The sequence below is a fragment of the Atractosteus spatula genome, chromosome 5 (assembly GCF_055471065.1).
Source record: "Atractosteus spatula isolate fAtrSpa1 chromosome 5, fAtrSpa1.hap1, whole genome shotgun sequence".
In the NCBI taxonomy this organism is placed as follows: Eukaryota; Metazoa; Chordata; class Actinopteri; order Semionotiformes; family Lepisosteidae; genus Atractosteus; species Atractosteus spatula.
Window position 1 is genome coordinate 22,759,349 of NC_142710.1, and position 22,521 is coordinate 22,781,869.

Here is a 22,521-nt window from a genome sequence, read left to right on the forward strand (position 1 = left end):
TTACATTATAGTTATATATTACGCATATTTATAAAATATCGAGAACAATTTTAAGTATATGCCGTGAACAAATACTGAACGGGATTTAGTGCAATTGATTACATTACACTAATAATCATCGTTATAACAAATACATGTACAGTACGTGCATCACACCAAATGGGAAAAAAGGAATAGAGCAAAGCATTGGATACTTCATTATGTAGTCCCTTCTTAACAGGTTTTTATGTCTCATGTACAGTATGAGCACCTTTGTGCCTGCGCTCATGTTATTCTTTCTAAGCATTCTTCCTCTGTTTACATTAATTCTGGTAGCACCTTGACAGATATGGAAAAGGTCAGACTAGAAGTTTATGCAAATGTTACATTTTTGTACAAATTAAATTAAATCTACTTATCCTTTACAGTTTCAGTATGCTTTTGTCACAACTTTGTTATACATTATATACTGTATTATAAATATAGAAAATATTTCCTAACTCCATGTGATAATGTTGAAATAATATGCTTAAGACCTTGCTAACCAGTATGAATAATATTTTGCCATAATTATGTCTATGGTTTTTCCTAATTTCCTATGTTGTTCAGTTTGTATTATCTATTATGTAGATATCATGACATCTTGAAATGGCTTCAAGACTTAACATTAAAATACACTTATCTCATTAATGTCAAATAGTCCATGATGCTGCAAATAAATCCCAAGACAGTAATGCTGGTTATTCGGCTTCTGGCAAAATCATACAGCAGCTTTGATTAGACTAATAACTACATAGAAGACCATTCAAAAAACAAATATGGTTGTTCTATTTATACAAAAATACTTGTTCTAAACACTCAAATTAATTGATCAGCCAATAAAATGCATTTCTCAAATTCTCAAGCCTTATCCAACATCAGACATTTAAACCGTGTGCAGTTACTCTTGCTTCTGTAATTTGTAACTACAAATTGGCAGCAGTACGACGCTAATCATTCAAGGACATTTATTTCACAAACCTTATTCAAGACAAAACAATGCTTATTTTAACATGCATATTTTGAGTCCAATACTGATAGACAGAAAGACAAGAAAGGTAAGAAGAGACCAATGGGTAGGACACATTTCCTTTAAATGAGCACAGCCAACTGTGGATTACAGTTCAAGAAAAAATAACTGAAACATAAAACATTGTTTTAGGAAAAAAATAATAACAGAAAATTCAAGTATTTTGTTTTTACAAATTCTCATTTTAGTACGAAGATAAAAAGTACAAACAGCAGGTTTACAAAGGTAGAAGAACAGTATAACATGGACAATTGAAAATTTAAATCAGGTTTAAAAAGTGACTTTCAAAACCATTTTCCAGCACATGACAGCATTACATTGCCATGCTTTACAGTATATGGTTTTACAGCACCAGCTTAAAAAGGTTTTTTATCTTTAAAAAAATACAAAAATATTAAATCCACACTACGAAGGGGAATTAATATGGAAATGAGCATTGAAGCACAGTGAAAAGCAACTGAAGTCTAGGAGTCCAAGAGATCCCAGTGACACATGAACAATACTTCCAGTGGAAATAAGATTTTAGAAACAAGTGAGCACATGAGCTCCTAGGTTTAATACTTTGTTTTCCTTGTTAGGATTTCAACCGTGTTGCTGTTGGAAATACACAAACATGATGGAAGCCCTCTCAAAATCTATCCTAAAAGTTTCAGAAATTTCTTTAATATGTACTGTACCATGAAAACACCAAATTAAGACCAAAGTTTGAAATCCAGATCCAATCATGCCAACATAATGGCAGGTAACAAATACAGAATAATAGCATCATATTAAGAGGAACACTAAATTGATTTTCAAATGATTACACTGAAACTGACCTTCATTTAATTACACCTTTGCTCAAAAAGAAGCAGAGTGTATTTATGGTTGTAGCATTTACAACTACAGTATAATGAAGCACAGAAACTAATTCATAAATTCAAAATGAAGTCTGATTATGTCTCTAAGGAATAGCAAAGCTAAGTTAGTCTTCATCAGACTATGAATGATCTGTTCTATGTGCATGCTGTGGATATCCAAATGAGAAAATGCATTTTTCAGGAGTAAAACATCCACACACAATTCAGGAATATACTATAGAGTATATGTCAACATAAAATGTTTTGCTATAAGTATTGGCAGTTTGTATGATAGCATCATGGAGCAACAGAGCAGTGGGTAACTCCTTTTTGCTGTTCCAATACAATATTATTGGCAGTGTGTATCAATAACACTTTTAATCCATTTTAATCCAAGTGCAAAAGGCATGCATGAAAATAAAGATCATGAAAGTGACGTTATATTAGATCGTCCACCAGGGGGAGCAACAATCCTCTGTGCAGTGCGCCTAGGAATATCGTCATCCATCTGAGTTCCTGCAACACATAGGCAGTACACAACACTGTAACTTGGAAAGCTCACACAGCACATCAAGGGTTTATTTTACTTTAAAAAGCACTACAAGACATTGCTAATTAAAATATGTCTACATATAATGTAGGTACTTATGATTTCTGTTAATAAAAGTAGTTGTTGCAAAGCTTTCTATTGTTGTGACCTAAGTTTTCTTTTAATATGCACACAGATTAGTTTCCTGTTCTCTCCCAGATCCATTATCTAAGGCTACATTGAGAGAACTGTGTACCACAACTCATTCTGTACCCTGGGTATGGCTGGGTTCATCTGCAAGTAATACAGTTCCTCACTTCTGCAACACTATTCTGTCCTGTCCCAACATTATCAAGCAAATCAAGCACAGGACAGTAGTGTGATATTTTGACATGCTGTATCATACATCTTTTTACAGAACTCTGCACTGACAGCTGACGTGCATCTCATGTTCTTTTTATACTATTTTATCTGCATTTGCACTTGAAGGCAAGCACCAGTACATTTTAAACAAGCGTGATTCTCCCATGCACTTGATTTTGGATTGTATAAATTCCTTTCTTAACTAAAATTCATTTTATTTTTCATTAAATTAAAAGTGCATTTCAGTATAAAAACTGCAGTAGAATCAGGAAGATAACAATTTCTGTTAGACGTGAATACCAGATAAAGTGAATCCCGACTGGTGCAGGTTCCGAACGGGTACCATCTGAGGTTTCCCGGGGCACGCTGTACCCCTGGAAGTAGGAGTGGGTGGTACTGTTTTTGTTGCTGTGGTGATATCGTGGACTGGACCATCATAAAGCCCTCTTGGAACGCCACGGATATCTGCCAACTTTCAAAGCACAATTTAAGAAGATTAAAGTCTTATATTACATCGTACATCTTCATAGTCTAAACATAGGCTTTTTGATTAGACATTGAAGAAAGTCTTCAATTTCATTAGTTCCTGGTAGATAACGCAGACACCCACTAAAACGCTTGAATATCATATATTTGAGTTTTCCCCAGTGCTTAACACTAACAGCTGTTGGTAGTTCAAAATCTTCTCAAAGATAACACAAAGCTCTATGTAGACAGATGATTAAGATTACTTGTGCCTGTAGCTAATATGAAATGCAAACAAAACTGGCTTTGGTTATCACTGCAGAAAGCTTGAGTTCTGAGACAGTAGTCGCTCAGCAAAATCCTACATCCCATATGTTTGCTTCTCTTGCCATAACACTAAATCTTGGAGCTTCCTTATTCGGAAACAAACATGTCATAATTTCACATCTTACCCTGCTCCTGGCTTTTATCCTTTTGTAAACATAATCTGGGAATGTCTTTCGGGGGATAAAGCGACCAGATCCTTCTGAAACGTTCAGCTTCCCAGCTTCCAATACAATTTTCCCCTGGCTTATTACTACCACAGGAGCTCCGCGGCACTCCATTCCTTCAAAGATATTATATTCAACAGTCTGGAAGAAGCAAAGCACATTTTTGATGTGTTAGTTTATCAAATACCTCAAAGTGTGTTCATATATATCTTAATTGATTCATTATTGGTTCATACTATGACAAATTCTCTTACCAAGTTATGCAACTTAGCAGATATGATTTTGGTTTCCTTGGGGTTCCAGATGACCATATCAGCATCTGAGCCAACAGCTATTCTGCCTTTCCGGGGGTAAAGGTTAAAAATCTTTGCGGCATTTGTACTGGTAACTGCAACAAACTCATTCTCATCCATCTTCCCTGTAGCCTAGAAAAACAAAATTCTATTCTGTTGGTTTATAATCTCCTGTTAAGAAAAAGGCTGTAACCAAAAGGGAAAATTAAGATCAACAGACAAAATGCAGTATCTCCTTGGGTAACGCAAGGCTCGACTTTATGTAAAACACTCCCTTGGGTCCCAAATAAAATTTTCTTGGTAAGGAGAGTTTACAATACATGCATAAAGAGCAAATATTGAGGTAAGTTACTTCAGTGGATGACTATTCACTTTTAAGAAAAGGTTGCTTTCGACTTACAGTATGTACTGTAAGATCCAGGTTACATATAGACTTGTGAAAACAAACTCTTGCATAACATAGGGGAGTGGATGTACAGTACTGCATTAAGCGCAGTGTGTTAATAGTGAGATTACAGAATCTATCATTTAAAGTGCCAGCAGCCATATCTCCCTGCAACTCACAACTGGCAGCCCACTGAAGCTAAGCAGGTGTGAGCCTGGTTACATATAGACTTGTGAATGGGATATAGGATGGGAGACCTCCTGGGAAAAACTAAGGTTGCTGCTGGAAGAGGTGTTAGTGGGGCCAGCAGGGGGCGCTCACCCTGTGGGTCCTAATGCCCCAGTGTAGTGACGGGGACACTATACTGTAAACAGGCGCCGTCTTTCGGATGAGACGTAAAAGGTCCTGACTCTCTGTGGTCATTAAAAATCCCAGGGCGTTTTTTTTCGAAAAGAGTAGGAGTGTAACCCTAATTTGGGTGTCCTGGAGTGTCCTGGCCAAATTTCTCATCGGCCTTTATCAATCATGGCCTCCTAACAATCCCCTTCTATGAATTGGCTTCATTACTCTGCTCTCCTCCCCACTGATCGCTGATGTGTGGTGAGTGTTCTGGCGCACTATGGCTGCCGTCGCATCATCCAGGTGGATGCTGTACATTGGTGGTGGTGGAGGGGAGTCCCCATTACCTGTAAAGCGCTTTGAGTGGAGTGTCCAGAAAAGCGCTATATAAGTGTAAGCAATTATTATTATTATTATTAAAGTAATGTACCACAGCCTTTTCCCAAATGACTGACATCCGTTCTTCAATCCCATTGGTCCCCTCAGGTATGAGTGTGAAGTTATCTTTTCCTACTGCTTTCTGGGCTGTTGTAAATGTACAGTGAGCACTTCCAGTTACTTGCAGGTCCCCACTGTTAAGAGAAAAATGTAAGAAATCGGCATCAGTATGCTGTTGGGTAATGTGATTCAAATTCATTGATACTCAAGAATATTGTTACAGCTTCAATTTTCTCAAAAATGTCAATGGATGGTTGGTACACTATGAAGGGCTGAGAAATCTGATACAGAAAAGAGTCTCTATATATAATATAATGTGGTTTAAGTCTGAAAATAAACTTTCTCTGCCTAGACCCAAATAGAAGTTATATTCATGCACAATAAAAATGCAAATAAAAATGAAAAAAAGTTTTTCACGAGTACACTAGGCCTATTTGTAATATTGTAAACTGAGCAGATCAATTTGTTGATTGTTATATTGTTGTTTGTTCGCTTGTTATTCCTTGGGATAACAAAATACTGAGGTTGCCAACTGCTCAGTGTTTGGCTGCCAAAGGGAGGTGATTACGAATCTCTAAAAATAGCAGCTAAAAAAAACAATTTTAACTAATGCAAGAACATGCCCTGCTTGATTAATGATCACCCAGTTGCTATTGGCATGACTGAAGATGGCAAGTCTATGAGAGAAGCTGCCAAGAGAATGAGATTTTCTTCTTAAACAATTAGCAGACTAGTCCAGGAAACAAGGCCAGGCCATGGCATGGACGGCAGAGGCTCTCCACACCAGCCAAGGTGGTGGCAGAAAGAGAAGTGTAGTGTTTGATTCACTGACGAAGGCAGTTTTGCCCTTGCCAGACTTGACAGAAGACAGTGTGTGTGACAACCAAGGTGAGTGATATGCTGATTGCTGCATTGTCCAAATGCAGCATACAACAGGGCAGTGAAAATGTTATGATGTCAGAAGGAACAGAACACCTTCACCAGATTAGAGCCTTACTGCTCAGTTACATTGAAAATATCCTTGAGCCAATACTGTTTCCTACGAGTCAATCTGGAAGTCAGTTTTCCAACAGGGCAAAGCTAAATCACAGTGCCTGTGCTACAATGAAGTGTCTGAGTTACAATGAACATCAATAAAACGTTGTCGAGGTCTTGCAGAACACCTGACAGTCAATGCCATCAACAGGAGATAACCACAACCAGCCAATGTTCACCATCTGTATCTGCACCGTAACAGTGGTGGTCTCTGTGTCTGCACTGCCAGGAATGTCTTAATGCTGCATGTCACGTCTAATACTCGTGTGTAACACTTTCATTTGACAGTTTCATACTGAAAGCCTAACATGATTCTTTGATCAGCATTTAAGTTCACATTTTCTGTGATTTTCATAGATGTTTAAAATATTAAAATACTTTATTTATTTAGAGTATTGCATTTTGTTTGTGAGTCAATATACAATTGTAATTTTCATATTCCCATGGTGTTATGGATTCATATTATAAGAAAGAACTATAACATTACCAAGGAGACACTATCTGTTTTGTTGTACATTTCAAATCAGGCCTTCAGAATGAAAAGTAAAAGCACTGTAAACTTACCAGGAGAGCAGTGAATTGAGGTAGTCTGGAGTGCTGGGATCAGGGCTCAGAGGAGGAGACATGACAAAGCCTGCTGCTTTCACCCAGTTTTTACTCCAATAGTGAGAGCCATCAGTGCCGAGACTGGCTGTGATTGGTTCCCCATATACCACTGTGCCTGAGAAACCAACAAGACACATCAAGCTTACAAGATTAACTCAAATGGCTGGTGAAAGTCTCTGTATTCCCTGAGCCTAACTTATATCTTGAGTGAAATATCATTTATCCCAAATGACATTATTACCATTACTAACTAGTAGCAAAAGAGACAGCTGTAAGGAATGGCTTGGTTGCTTAATTTGTGCACTGCCTGCCTCTGAAGCAACTAAAATGCCAGAGGATAAGACTTAGACTTCACAAATGCAGTGCAATTGAGAGGTCAGTGGTCAGGGACTTCTGCTGACATAGACGTAACATCATGTAAAATGAGGACCAGGCAGAAATTCATTGTAAGCTATTGAAACTCTAGCAGTTCTGTGAGGTGTCAATAGTCCAGATACCCAAGGCAATTTTTCCTCTATGTTTGAACTGACTGTTTTCCCACAGAAACAAAACAGTCTGCAAATATCAATTCTCTGCAACATTAAATATGAGCGCTAACAGTTAATTACTGATGTTTTTAATTCCATTTTTTTTGTTCATTTATGGTACTATCTATCAGCAACTGGTATGGTTGAAACCATTGCCGTCATACCTTTTCTTCTGGCCTGGGCAATGACATCTGCTGCACCTTTGCTCATGACTTTTGTGACATACAGCGGACAGTTGGCCTGTTTGGCTATGGTTATTGCACGGTACACTGCTTCTGTCTCGACCTGAAATACATTACATTTCAAATAAGTGAAAACAGCCCCCTGAGCAAATGACATAAAGTTCATTGGTTTCCAAGCACTTACAGGACTAGCAGATTAAATTGCTTCTACAAGATGTTGTGAGGAATAAAGGGAAGACTATACCTCCTCAGGGTGACTCAGAACATGTCCTTCAGGACCTGTAATTCCAAGCTCTAGCAATATTTTCTGTTCCTAGAAAAGTACAAATAGACAAACAGTGTAAAATATCATGATGTAAAGTGGTACTATCCATGGGACTTAAATTAAAGCAATGTATGAAATTAATATGATGTGTGTATTTCTGTTTTATCAATAAAATTTTAACTTATTGTTTAATTAGTTATTCACATATAAATTATAAGTTGATGTCTTTGTAAAAAGTTGAATTACAATCAAACCTTTGTCACTTGGAAAGACACACATAATATACATTTCATACTTTTATGGACTGTGAATCAATATCAAATTCTTTGAGTTTAGATAAAAGCAGCTAATTAATTTGTGTCAATATCCAAGCCGTGACAGGGTAGCTCTAGACTGATTTTTAATTATAGCTTTTTGACACTCAAAGAGTGATTCAAGGACCATTTGGAATCCCCCTTCTTCATTTTGCACAAGCCCCAGGAAATTGTAAAAGATCTGTGTTTTCTCACTCATGGTATGAGACTAAATAATGGAACAGGAAACGATGAACTAATAAAGCAATCCAGGAAATGCAGACAACATAAATAAAATACATGTTTACATTTTTATTGATTATAATGGAAGAACATTTCCAGGCACTCGCTGCTTCATGTTAGACTGAGTGGTGAGGGAGAGATATGTGACGCAAAGCAATAAAAACTGGGGGGAAGGGCTAATTACTGTACAGTACTTCTTTGTTTACAAATTGTGAAAAGCGTCTTTCTGTGTTAGTTTTACAAATTCACTTACAAGTTGGTTACAACAATTTGTATTTTTTTGTGATACCGTATATTCAAAAGAACATATGAAAGTGTGCAAAAATGAGGAAACTGTTGGCCATATCTAAACTTGTTTATAGCAGCTAAGTTATTTGAACATCTCATACAGCTTGAAAGAAACAAGACAATATGGAAAGATAGCTTATTCTAGACTCCCACACTTCTTTTTGTATTCAGGTTTTGAACGCATATCTCCTTATTTTCCAATTCTGTCTTCTGCTTTGTTTCCTTGCTGACTCTGAAGAGGTCCATAAGATTAATCTTGTCAGTGCCTTTGAGGATTCTGAGTGCTTGAATCAGGTCCCAAACCTTCTTAAACGTTCACCGTTGTTAAGTCCATTGTGGACAACTACTGTAGATGAAGTTACCATAATATTAATAATTCCAGCTTTTTATGTGGTTTTGATATAATCAAAAGGCTTGTGTTTCTCAATGAGCCTGGTTTTGTACTTTGAGAACATGAGTGAGAATTCTGTGCTAGGTAAGAAAAACAACATTTAAGAAGTGTTACCAAAAGCATCCTCTTCTTCTGCAACAAGTTTTTATTCAGTCTAAAATGAAAAATAACTTGGACAAAACCTGAAAACAAACCTCCTCGATAATGTCTCCATTTTCTGCATGCACTTGACCAATGGCTCCCAGGTCTCGAATGATGCTCAATATCTCATACATCTGTGAGAAAAGGCAAGAGTCTGTCATGTGTGCACAGAAGGAATAGTATTGATACTATTAATATTTATTAATACTAATTAGTTTTTTTACCTGGGAATCAGAGCACTGGTATTTGTCCTTGTAAGCCATGAAGACCAAAAAAGAATTTACTCCTGTAAAAAAATACATAACAGGTCAAATCAACCTGGCGTTTCCCAGGAGTAGGCCCCAGGCTACTGTGACCCTAAATTAGATAAGAGAAATTAGATATAAAACATATAAAATTATAACAACTCTGTTGTTGGTTATGCATTCCTTTAATTGCAATGCCATGACAGTTTAAACTATAGGCCTGTGTCCGCAGGAGTTTTGTATGAAAACATTTGTATGACAGCAGGTCATAACACACATGACAGCAGGTCCCGTATACTGAAATCATCTTATGAAGTAAATCATGTTAATTCCTTTTATGACCTTTAAACGTCTCCAAACCATGTCAACATTCAATGCTCTGCTGTATTAAACATTATTAGGGGAAAACACATTACACATGAACAAGTAAAGGTTCAATTCATACTGAAAAGTGGAAAAGAAAAAACCTTCTGGTGTGAAGAAGGCTCTACAATCACTATTTAGGGTTTTTCCTTCTCACTTTCACAAATGAAGAAGCTTGATGGCCAAAAAACGTTTCTCTTTCTACTTTTCAATGTGAAATTATTGTTTTATTATTTATTATTCTTTTCAGTTTGCATGCTAAAGTAGCTCCCCACTCAAACCAAATATGTTAAATATCTACTGAGTATAAACTTTTCTTTTATGAAAGCACACTTTATGGCTCAATGGGAATGGGTCCCCTCCTGTCTCTGTGGATTAATTTGTAAAGGCTTCATGCAAATAATGCCCGAGGCTGTGTAAGAGTCAGTCTCTTCAAATAAACATGCTCAATTGGCAAAGAGGAATCTGAGTGTAGCTTGCAGAAGTTAATCTAGGTCAAATAAAAAAAGAACTAGACTTCTTTTTTATACATTTCTTCATTGCACATTGCCAGGAAAGCATTACATAGAAAAGGCAAAGCTCTTTTAGTCTAATGGAGCTAGTTTTGACAAAGATGCAACACTACATGTATGCAACATATACCAAAATGCCAGTTATATGACTAATTTACTGTATCCTAGTTTTAATCACTGAGAACATCAATAGGAATTTAATGAAAAATGCTCTGGAGGCTCATCTGCAAAGTAGGGCTTTACCTATACGGATTTATTGATTCACATTCTGAAATGACTCTATTTCACAAATTTACCGGACTTTAGAAACAAATAATTATGGAATGTAGTTCTAGTAGGTGGCTGCGTCAGCATGCATAGGCTGCAAAGGAACAAGTAAAAGTTACACACCCGAAGAGGGTTCCACAGCCGAAACATTGTGATCCTTTTCTTCTATTTTCAGCATGGAATAAACCTTTACTTGTTCCTTATAAAATGTTATTCATAAAACATACTTATATCATCAGTGGTTTTCTGAAGATGATAAGCTTTTATGGGGAACAAATCTCAAGGGAAGCAGCAGATGCCCGGGTATACAGTATACCGTACATACAATACCTTTATCCTTGACCAATGCTTCAAGTTCTTCCTTAAGGCTTTCATGCCAGCGTGTGATATCCACGTGAAAAGAATAATCACAGCATGATTTTTTGTCTGCAAGCTCTTGCCACTGTTCATAGGCAGCCAGAAGGCTTGATCCAGGCTCAGGAATGACATGGTCAACTATAGGAACAGAGATTCAATAAGAAATAAGTGGATTTCATTGTATGCTATGGTGTATAACAACAATGTAACAAAATGCATGTACTGCAGGACCTTGTGGATGTTGTAGACTTTCTTGTGGGAGAGTTGTTCCATCCAAATATTTCTTGCTTTTGACTAATGTTTTTTATTTTGATTCCAGAATATGTATTGTAAGCTACATAAATGGTTTGTAACTACTTCAGGTGTGAAGACTTAACAGCCCAAATATGTTTTTTTCTTTCTACTTCACCCAGGTTAAACTAATTCACTGATACATCATTAAGTCAGTTACAGTTGCAAGAAAAAGTTTGTGAACCCTTTGGAATTACCTGGATTTCTGCATTAATTACTCATAAAAATGTGGTCCTACGATTTTACCTATTCTAAATAAGGCATCACTCATTAAAAAGAGTCATTTTTAGACATTATGATGGTTCTACTATATAGGAAGTAAGTTTCTTAAAACAAATAAGAAAACAACCCCAATGTTTAAACGATGTGTTCAGTACCGACAAGAAGAAGTACAATTGTTTGAGTGTTATTAGTTTAAGCAGATTGTGTTTGTCTATTATTGTGACTTAGTTGAAGATCAGACCACATTTTTATGAGTAATTAATGCAGAAATCCATGTAATTCCAAAGGGTTCACAAATGTTTTCATGCAACTGTATATATTTAACTATATTCAAATATTCAATGTGACTGGAGCATTCCTAGTGAAATCATTATATCAGCCTCCATGGGGATGGTTCATGGGACAGAGTAAGCTTAAAGGATAAATCTAGCGAGATAAGTTGCACAAAAGTACGAAACACAACACAATGCCCACATCAAACAGGAAAGACAAACATCATCCTCATACTTTATCATCATAACATAAGAAGACTGCTCTATAATAGGGTTTTCCTCTTTCGTTAGACTAGAAAACAGATTCTGTGCAGGTAATCTTAACACTGGAAGAGAACAACACTTCTTAAAAGGGGCCTGTTGTCTTATTTATTTGAAGAAACTTACTTCCTGTATAGTAGAACAATCATAATGTCTAAAAATGACTCTTTTTAATAAGTGATGCCTTATTTGGAATAGTTAAACACTCCATATTAAGTGACTTTAACAATACCAGACATGTTTTCCTAAAGCCTTTACTAGCTTGAGAGATCTGGACAAAAAGCTTCCCATTCAAACTTCAATTGTTGCCTATGCAAGAATTGCTAAGTGCAGTTATAAATTACCCCTCCAGACTAACAGCGAGTCACAGTATCTCCAAAAGATAGCAAGCGTTTCACGTACTGATCATGGTAGTTCCTCCTGCCAGTGCAGCCTTTGTTCCATGGAAAAAGTCATCGGCTGGGGCCATGCCCAAATAATGTGCATTGAGACAGGTGTTGACATCTATTCCACCTGGAATAATGATGTTACCGTAGGCATCAATTGTCTTCACACCTCCAGGCACAATGAGATTCTCCCCTATTTGCCTAAAAGTCAAACAACACAGAATGCTGAAACATGCCATATCTTGCCAATAATAATGCTGAAAGCTATACTAGTATGGCACTTTGGAACTTGCATTCCACAGGGCTTTTTCTGCTTTTCGATTTTGTATTCTTTGTAATTGGTGATGTCCTTTAAAACATATTGAATGTTAGCTCTTTAGAATACACATATACACTTTTGTGGTGACTGAAAGACTTAAGTGTGTGTTATTTTATTTTAGATTCAAATTTAACTGAAATCATAGACCATGTTTGACTAGTTGTTGCTGTATTACCTCTTACGAATATAGGAAATGTTACAAATGAGAGGAAACCATTTGGCCCATGTAGCTCATTTGGCTGCTCGTATCTAATTGATTCAAGGATCTCATTCAACCATTCAATCATTTCTTAAAAGAAGCTAGGTTTTGAATTTCAACATGGGTGTATAGACTCCCACAACATTAAATTGCCCCTTGTTCTCAGCTTTTGTAGTTGCTGTTAATTAAGTGGTCATTGGGATGACTTTGTCAATACCTTTGAGAAATCTTCAAATCAGGTCCCTTCCCAGTCTCTGCTCAAACAGAAAGACTAAAACAGGCATACTGTCAACCCTGAGTCAACAGTTCTCCACAGCAACAATGAATTGTGAATTGCTATGTCAAAAGTTTAGTCTCTTGCCACAGAACACTTCAAACCTGTTGTGAGTTCTAGGGAGTGAGATCACAATAACTATCCCTTGTTACAATTACAATGAGAGCTGTTACATACAGTATACAACCAGAGTCTTACTAAGTGTGAGGTATATAATAAGTCCTGATGAAGATCTATTTAAGATCAGAACTAATGATTTGGTGTTGAAATAAATATTTTTAGAATATATGAAATGAATGTACGAATATTACATCCTTTCTCATGTTCTAAAGCAACCACAAAAGGAAAATTGCACAATTGGAAAAATGTGCTTGAAAAGAGAGGTTTGGTGATTGTGTGGACCTAGCTACCTTTTTACATTGTAATGATGTTCCCATTACATTAGCAAACTTTGCAGATGTCAGTGAAGTTCTTGCTCTGAGAATAAATATTATATTTCCATTTTAACAACTGAATAGATGATTCCTGTTATTGTTTTTTATACAGGCAGTGAAAAGGACCCCCAGATGTATTAAATTTATAAAATTAAAGTGAATTCTTACTTTATGATCCCATCTTCTACATATACGTCAGCATAAAATGACTGGTCATCATTGACAATCTTTCCCCCTTTAATGATGAGGCGATCACTCTGAAAAGGAAAGAGTTGCAATTTTCAATGAATAACTCATATTTCAAAGCCTACATTACAATGTCAGTATCACATAAATATCTCTCTCCAAGAAGGCAATGCTGAAAATAAACAACACAGTTTAAGCTAAATACAGTAACATACAGTAGAATGCCCATTTTTGAAAAGTATTAATTCATTATAATGAAGATAGTAAAGGCATTGTTAAAAGCATTGAGGCTGTTACATTTTCAGTTTTGAACCTGCCTATGAGGAAGCAAAGATCACATTCTAAATCTGTTAATATAATGAATAAAGACAGCTTTGACTGGAACTGAGATTTGATTGTAAATTATTATTACTTCCTTTATAGTTTGTTAAAATAGCCGTTTCATTCCAAGCGTTCCCAAAGCAGTTTAAGTGCAGGAGGGGACTCACTTCATGCACCACTGAAGTGCACCTCTAACTTAGGAGACCCATGGTAGCCATTCTTCCACACAATCAGACCAGGTGGAGAAGTGAGACATTTCACCCATACAATTAAGGGGGTAATTTAATGAGGTCGGGTTGGAACAGACCCAGAATGTATCTTAGCCAGGACACAGTGGTTAATACCCTTATGGTTTTTTTTTTTAAGTGCCATGGGATCTATAATGACCAAGATTTTGGTTAAAGGTCTTACCTTTCTATAGTACAGTATCCACTAGTCACCATACTGGGTCATTAGTTTGGAAATTCTGGTTTAGAGGAAAGAGTGTCATCTGCTGGCCCACCAAAGCCATTTGCAGCAGTGATTTAGTTTTCCTTACAGGCCTCCCATTCTTGTACTGACCAGTATGGCACACATGATGCAAAATATTGTATTTCAGTGAAATGATTAATGGCACCATATGAGACGTGTCCCATGATAGACAACACAGTGAATCTGAGTTATACCTAAACTTGCTTTACAGTTCATTAGATCATTTACTGTACCCAACATTCTATGACAAACGCCACACAAAGCAGTCCACCTTGTACGACAATTATATTGATTTCATGTTACAATTTGTTTATGTAGCTTATTGACATATAAGAATCCCATTAAAAATTTCATTCTGTCATTAAAATCTCTTGGTTTATTACAATCAGAAGCATTCCCAAAAGCTAGGCCTATATTCAAAATTCCATTATAATAAACAGGAATTAATACATCTACAGTAGAGTTAATCTTCTAAATTTCAAACTTCATTAATATCTGAGTTATACAGTATCTACTGCTTATTCTGGTCACAGAATAAATCTTATCTCACAAAATAAATGTAATAAATATGCATAAACTATGAATATTACTTGAATATGGAGCTATTGTTTCATTTACACATCTAGAAAGATTTTTTTTATCCGTATGCTTTTTGTCCTCAGGCCAGGACCCATTGAATACCGTTTCCAGGAAAACTGTGTTATTATCTGTGCAGGATTATACAAAGGATGGTACACGCCCTCAATACTATATTTTTGTACTGCACTCAAGGGGGTCTAGGAATAGAGGGCTCCCCCGAATGAGATTTTTTTAACTGGAGTTTTGACTATGTGCACCATAACTGTGTGTTAGTGTACAGTTTTCTAATTCCACACTCTGTCTACAGCCAGAGAAATGTAGCCCTTTTCTTAAAATGTCTTGAAAACCCACTAAAACTCAGAGTTTTGTCACAGTATCTGTTTTGGAATTTATGAATCTCAGTTTTATGAATTTATGAAAGGACATATTAATGATTCTCCCTTCCAACTCTTTAATTAGACTAAGATAAACTGACTCAATCATTTCTTACAACAAAAGTGATTATTTAAATTGAATTCTGTTATTCTGCCGATTCCTTAGCATTTTTACCTCATTTTCTTTCCAGGTTTGAAATTCATTCAAATCACTAGTGAATCTATTTGCTGGTCTCAGGATAGCCATCACTGGATGTTAATTTACATCACAAACAGCACCTGGACCACAAAACTGTTTTGTTGTAGAGGGTCATGACATGATGGCAGGAGGATATTTAGATATTCAATCAGAGGAAAACTATAGTGCAAGGCCCTGAGTCAGACATACATGTCAATCAGTGTTTGTCAGGATGTAACCTACAAGTGTACTGTAGTTTGAATGCAGAAGGAAGTGATCTTTAAAAAAACCTATTGACTTCAAAACAAACCATTTACTGCAAGTAAAATTTTACATACAGACATTATTACAAAGGCATATTAGTTCTCATACAATATAATGCACTTTCTAGTACTTATTCATAAACTCAATCTATAAATTTTCCATTTCTCCAGATTCCCTAAAATGTCACAAAATATTATTTGTATGAAAAGTCAGTGTGATATAAAGTGACAACACACTAGGAGGTTACAAAAGCTTCCTGCTGAGACTGAACATGGTTAGCTATTGTATGTAGGGCAGTCGAAAGGCAGTTTGTCATTGCACACAGCTTCCTCTCAGTCTGCATTAGGATTTGGAGATTTTAATGTTTTGGAATAACGCCAAAGGGGAATGACGATATTGGTTCACCTTATCTTACTAACGTCTAACCAACCAAAAACTGAATTTAGGAAACAGGGTTCCAATAAACAGTCAGGATACCATAATTTCCAAGATAACGAAAAAGAAAAAAAAAGAAACGTTGTCATTTTAACTGCAGCTGAAGGCCAGACGGGTTACGCGTAAAATCTAATGGAACAGACTAGCTCACTGAGATTTACTGTAATATTTTCTTTTTGTGCATTTAATATTTTCATATTTTCTAATTCTGTAATCAAATCAATGTCATTAAAAGGTAATGACGGCCGGCTGTGTCAAATTGAGCGGAAGGGTATGGGATTGTGTTTGCGATATTAACAGCAATCCATTGGGGAGCGAAGGGAAGTAGCTCTTATGGACGCATACTATTCTTTTACATGGCAGAACCACAAAGAAACATTACTGAAAGGGGCACATATTATTGCCATTTTCAAATCAAAAACATTAGCACAGCTTCTAAACAGACACATGAAAATACATAGCATGGGCTGACTGTTCGTTTAATATGAAGTCAATAATGAAATGTTCTGTAACGTACAGATGAATTCTAAAAAAAGAATGAAACATCGGTAGAAACATCACTCCAAAACAGCGTTTTCAGAAATATATCGAAAAACGTTGTTAAAGCCTTCCGAAAATCACTAATAAATGATCACTTGGATATTAACTTGAATATAGCAATGCATTTTACCTATTATTACCTTAGGCTTTCAGGCTACAAATAAAATGGGACAATTCGTATACGATTGACCATAATATTTAGTAGGAGTGTTAAAGATGCCATGCTCGTGCTTAAACAAAACTACATATTAGCACATTTTCTTTATTTGAAAACGGTATCGGTTTCAATTTACGTGAACCTGGGAACAATCAAACACAATCTTGACATTTCGTTGTAGAAAGCCAGGATGCAGTTTCACATAAGTAACAACATTTGGGCCAAACAACGTTTGTGCTCTTGGTGTGTCCGTATCGCACCATTTGTATCTATAAACCAATAGTTCCTGCGATATTTTCAACATAAATAAGTTATAACGACAGTCTATCACAGTATGAAGTCGCTAAATCATGGCTGTCACTGTGGCTGCAATGGCTTCTTACCGTTATACGAGGGATGTTCTTCTTGCCTTGGTAAGACATGCCGGCCGGTTCAGGAGCAGGTTTGATTTCTATGTCAGTGATCGTACGACAGGAATCTCTGCAGAGTTTATCTCCGTACGGAAAACGATCCGAAAGATATGATGTAACACTGTTCACTAATGTAAGTCGCCCAGCACAAGAGGAAATCGTGCCTTAATTATTATGATTATTTTGTGTCTGTTGTTGTGCCAGACAGAATGCTTCGAAGCTCTCTTCCACTCACAATACTTCCTCGCTTGCCATCTGCCTGATTAGCATTCCAGACTCATCCCAACGGTTAATAACAAGCAGTCCGGCCTTTACAGAGAGATTTCTTTGGCCTTTAATTGGAAACAAAAAACCCTTCACGTTCTGCAAACAAAATCCAGACAATGCCAAATGCACAGGAAGATAAATTTACCCTATAAATGTATGAATGTAATTATTCATTTCCTTCATACATATAAACACATATTTTCTTGTTTTGTTTACACCTTCTTATTTAATAATAATATTAAATAATAATTACAGCACTACCTCTAGTTAAGAATTATTTTTAATAATCAGTTCAGATAATTTTCTATGTTAAAATGTTGCTTCATACATCATGCAGCATGTTTTCTTTATACAGAACAACAAACGTACTCTGCTTGTTCTTAAAGTACAGTATTGCCTGTTTTAGCACAATTTCCCTGTTTTTATCTTCATTAGTTGCCAATAATCAAAGTTTGGATTTTTAGATGGCAAAACCTTACTTTGTTGTATGTATAGAAATATGAGATGTGCATTAGATGCTTGGAGCTTCATAGTTGGAATGGAGTTCTTGCTTGTCAATATTTATATTGGCAGTGTCAGTTTTTTTTCTGAAGAGAATATCCTGCTTCTGTTGCATGAAGAAATGGAATGCTAACCCTTAAAACTTCAAATAAAAACATTAAAATAAAGTTGTATGACCAGAGTTACTTTTATCTTATTCACTTTCTCTTACAGTCCATTTCTTTACCTTATATTTCTTGATTCATACTATCATATAAAAATGCCTGTATATTGTTTCAAACACTTAGTAGAAGTGAATGAATTCTGGTATGGATTTCCTTTACATCATGCAACTAACTTTATAGTATGTAGGACAAATAGTCTACCCTGTCTTTTCTATAACCTTTTCCTAGATTGCTTATTCAAAAATATTAAAACAAATGCCACTAACAATAGAGGTCATTTTTAACCACACAGTTTGTTTAACTAACAGTTTGTTAGTTCCATACTGCCTCAAAACAGTTTTATCTAGACTAATTCTTCTTTAAAATTCTAAAAAGACAAGGGTTTAATGAAGTGCTGATACAGATAGTTAAGGTACTACTGACAATGCTTTTTAACAGCACGTATTACTAAGATCTCCTTAAATTAGATTACAACATAAAATTACTAGAATCTGAAATATATATTTGCAGAAACTACTGTATTTCAATTCAGCAAACATTGACAATATATATGAATAGCAGTACTGAGTTACAGTACAGTACATATTAGTAACAGTACTGCGTATCATAATAACATATGACAACATGTTCCCAATGTATAAAAATGAAAAAAGATAAGCTAAAAAAGATGTCATTTCAATCATTTTTGCAGTAGAAAAATAGTAAAGATCAGTTCTATAAAATTCAACAACGAATAAAAAGTAAATGAAAACAAAAACTGAATGTTCATTTTACAATATTTTGACTCTTTATATCAGATAATCTATCAAAAATATTTAATTGTTGTTTTCTAATCAAATTCCAAGAATCCATATCTATTTAGAAAAAATAATGACAATACATTAGTTTAAACATCTTTGGTAATATCAGGGGTTTGACCAGAAGCTCAGTGCAATGAAAGGAATATCACAGCATTGGTGTTACAGCCTTTCTTCTTAAGTCAGTCATGATTATATCCTTTAATTCTTCATGATCTACTATGATCTACTATGTATGACACATTATTGTCTTGGTAAACAATAATAATCAAAAACACTAAAACTAGCCATTGTAGACTTTTCACAAAGGATAAGTTAGGCAAATTAAAAAATGTATCAAAATTGCATCTCTATACAGTACATAGTTCTTCAATTGCAACATGACTTTCAAAATAGATGGATAAGATACTAAAACAAATCACCCCCACCCTAAGTGAAAATACAATGTTGGATACATTTTAAAGTTTTTTTTGTGATCACATAAAAAAGGTGTTTTATAGACACCTTTAATTAGATATTACAACTTATATTTTTGTGAGTACAGTCCTGAATTTGATACTTGTTTGATCTTCAACATGGAATAAATAATTTTGCTACATTTCCTGTATTCATAAAGAGATGAACCATTGGTTGACTGACTTCTATAAGAATGTGAAAACAAGTTATCTGTTCTATGTCTAATAGAGATTCGTAATGAAAACTTGTCTGCATGTACAAAAACCGGAAATTACACTGTCATATAATACAAACGAGTAGTATTTAAAATAATTAAGATGTTCAATTTCATGATAAACACTGAAAAATAAGTTTAAAAGCTTTTTTTAATTTACCTTAAATAACCTTGGATACTTATCCATATTACTTATGTTCAAACCACCTAACCTTGAATGTATACATAGCTTTATTTTTGTAATACAGTACAGTATACAGTATACTGTATATATTGCTGTCTGAGTAGATTGTTCTAATACCTATAAATTCTTCGTAAACTTACCTGTAACTCTCCATTGTCTACAGTGTTATTGCCATCTGAGATGAGCCCTCGTCCCAAGGGGCTGTTTGATGCTTCAGCACTACAAGGGGGCTCTGTGAAGCTGGAAAAATCGCTCACTTCACTGCCTAGCTCACTTACGGTGTCCGATTGGACTGATGATATGTGTCTTTCTTCTTTAAGGTTCTTAATACCTTTTTTCCCTATGTTGAACGAATCAAAGTTGAGAGTTTTATTTTCAAAGGCTCCTTCCACGTTACAAAACATGCCGCCAAACTTAACTCTGGGTTTTGGGCTGTTTGTCCCCAGTTTTGATAGTAATGATCCTTCATCGTCTTCCTTAGGAAGTTTCCTTTCTGCCATTCTCCTAGATGAGATCGAGGTTTCTCTGCGGTGCGGCTTATCCTAATTTTAGCCAGAAAAATAGTAAACGACTGGCTTGGTTTCATAAGCCACTCATGTTCCCCTTTTCACTATTAATAAGCAGGTGACGCCTTTCTATTGAGACCGCGAATGGAGAAGCTGTCCATGGGGTGTGGTGCTGACAGCACTCCCAGTATAAAACTCTCTGGGGAGCTGTTCTCCAGGGCGAGGATGTCAGGCGTGCTGGAATGACTACTGTATATACTATATACTATATACACTATATACTATATACTATATACTTATCACAACAACCAATTTTTTGTTCTGAAAAGAGACGAATTATCAGTTTTCAAATTTCCAAATACGAGTTACAAATTCGATGTAATCTTTAATCTGTAGAGTTATTTAATGTTATAGTTTTAAATATTTTTTGTGTGGTTTTTAGAGATGTTCCAAAGCCACACGAAAGGACACGTTATCGTGCGGCAGCAATGATCGTATAGTATTAGTAAGCGTAATAAGCCCTTTCTGTAGTGAATCTTAATTGGAAACAAAAATCTGGAAAACAAAATACTTAATGGTAATTCATCAACACACGTTACGCTGGGAACAGAAGACATGTCTAAGTTTTGAGTATAATTCATGTAATGGAAGTTTATGAAATCCAATATGACCGCTTGGCTTGCTTGTTCCTTCACATTACTTTATGCAGTTCAAGAAATTTTGTTTCGCCTGAAGCGCTCGAACAGCTACGTGTACAGTATATCTTTATAACTGTAATAATTTAGGAACCTGCATCCTTTGTTATACGTCGTCTAGAAGTATACAAAATTGTCAAATGTAACAACAAAAATAATATTCAAAGGTACTGTACCTGCAGGTACTCGTCATTTCTCAAGTCTTAAATTAAAGGGGCTAGGTTTCTGGGAGTAGTTAATAGCTGCAGTAGCAAGAGACAACAACAACTGTAAAGGAAGAAGTCTGCTATAAAAGTACTACATGAAAGTACCCGTAAGAAACATTACCCATATCAAGCTATTGGGACTATATGAACAGACTATATACAGTATTTTATTATTAAATGTAATGTCAAAGGGATCATGAAGCAATAAAACAATTATGTTTTATTAAAAAAATTACAATAATATATGCATTTTACAAATGAATAGAAAGAGCTAATATACATGGATCACAATACAAAAATATGTGTAAAATCTTGTAGCTGATCAACAAATAGTCCCGGTTTAAGGGCTGCAAATTACTTGTTTCTCACTTAACCAAACATTAAACAATTAAGGTATGAATATTAAGTGATTATAATGCAGATCACAAAACAAATTACATACTTTTGACCTGTATAGCCAGAAGCTAAAAGCTGTTATTTATAACTCTTGCATATATTTACAATAGACCCTTTTATAAAATATACATGATTTAATACAAATATTCACAATATGGTTTCCTGAGTCTAAACTAAATCCATAAAATCCATTAGATAACCTAGTGTTTGAGTGCTGACACTGCAATTTTAAACTCTGGCCTCTTGTTTACAGAATACATAAGAGATCTTGAACTATGCAAATACACAAGTTGAAAGAAAGGTAAAACTTATTTGTTATCAAGCTGTGTAAGGCACTGAGGGTTTAGTGAAGGCTTTAATTATTGTTTATAATACTTCATATAACAGCTACTGTCCTTTAACAGCTTGAACTATATAGGCACACCCTGGAATACACACAGTAAAAGTATATACCAGGGGTCAGCTTTGAAAGTTTGAAGTTCAAATGGATATTAGTTTAGACAACCTCAGAGACACTTGCATATTTAATCTGCAAATAATGACATAAGCTTTCCAAAATACAAAAAAGAAAGTTACAGAAAGTTACAAAAAGTACAAAGTAAAAAGTTTTTTTAAAATTTATTAATAGTAATGTAGGGAAACATTTTACAAACCTTT

The 22,521-nt window shown here is 35.4% G+C and overlaps 1 protein-coding gene across 2 annotated transcripts; it reads right to left on the reverse strand.

The window, feature by feature from the left end:
* Window positions 1-972: 972 nt before the first annotated feature.
* dpysl4 (dihydropyrimidinase like 4) lies at window positions 973-20,561 on the reverse strand. 2 transcript variants are annotated; one of them, XM_088917043.1, is made up of 14 exons: window positions 20,202-20,561; window positions 13,732-13,820; window positions 12,354-12,538; window positions 10,879-11,043; window positions 9,386-9,447; window positions 9,215-9,295; window positions 7,785-7,853; window positions 7,523-7,643; window positions 6,790-6,946; window positions 5,183-5,324; window positions 3,990-4,160; window positions 3,697-3,876; window positions 3,080-3,251; window positions 973-2,403 (listed from the first exon to the last, which is right to left on the reverse strand). In XM_088917043.1, the coding sequence occupies exons 1-14, from the start codon at window positions 20,559-20,561 to the stop codon at window positions 2,312-2,314; spliced, it is 2,046 nt and encodes a 681-aa protein (XP_088773169.1). In that variant the 3' UTR covers window positions 973-2,311. The 2 variants fall into 2 exon arrangements, with proteins under 2 accessions (XP_088773169.1, XP_088773170.1); XM_088917044.1 differs by lacking the exon at window positions 20,202-20,561 and adding an exon at window positions 17,452-17,709.
* Window positions 20,562-22,521: the final 1,960 nt, after the last annotated feature.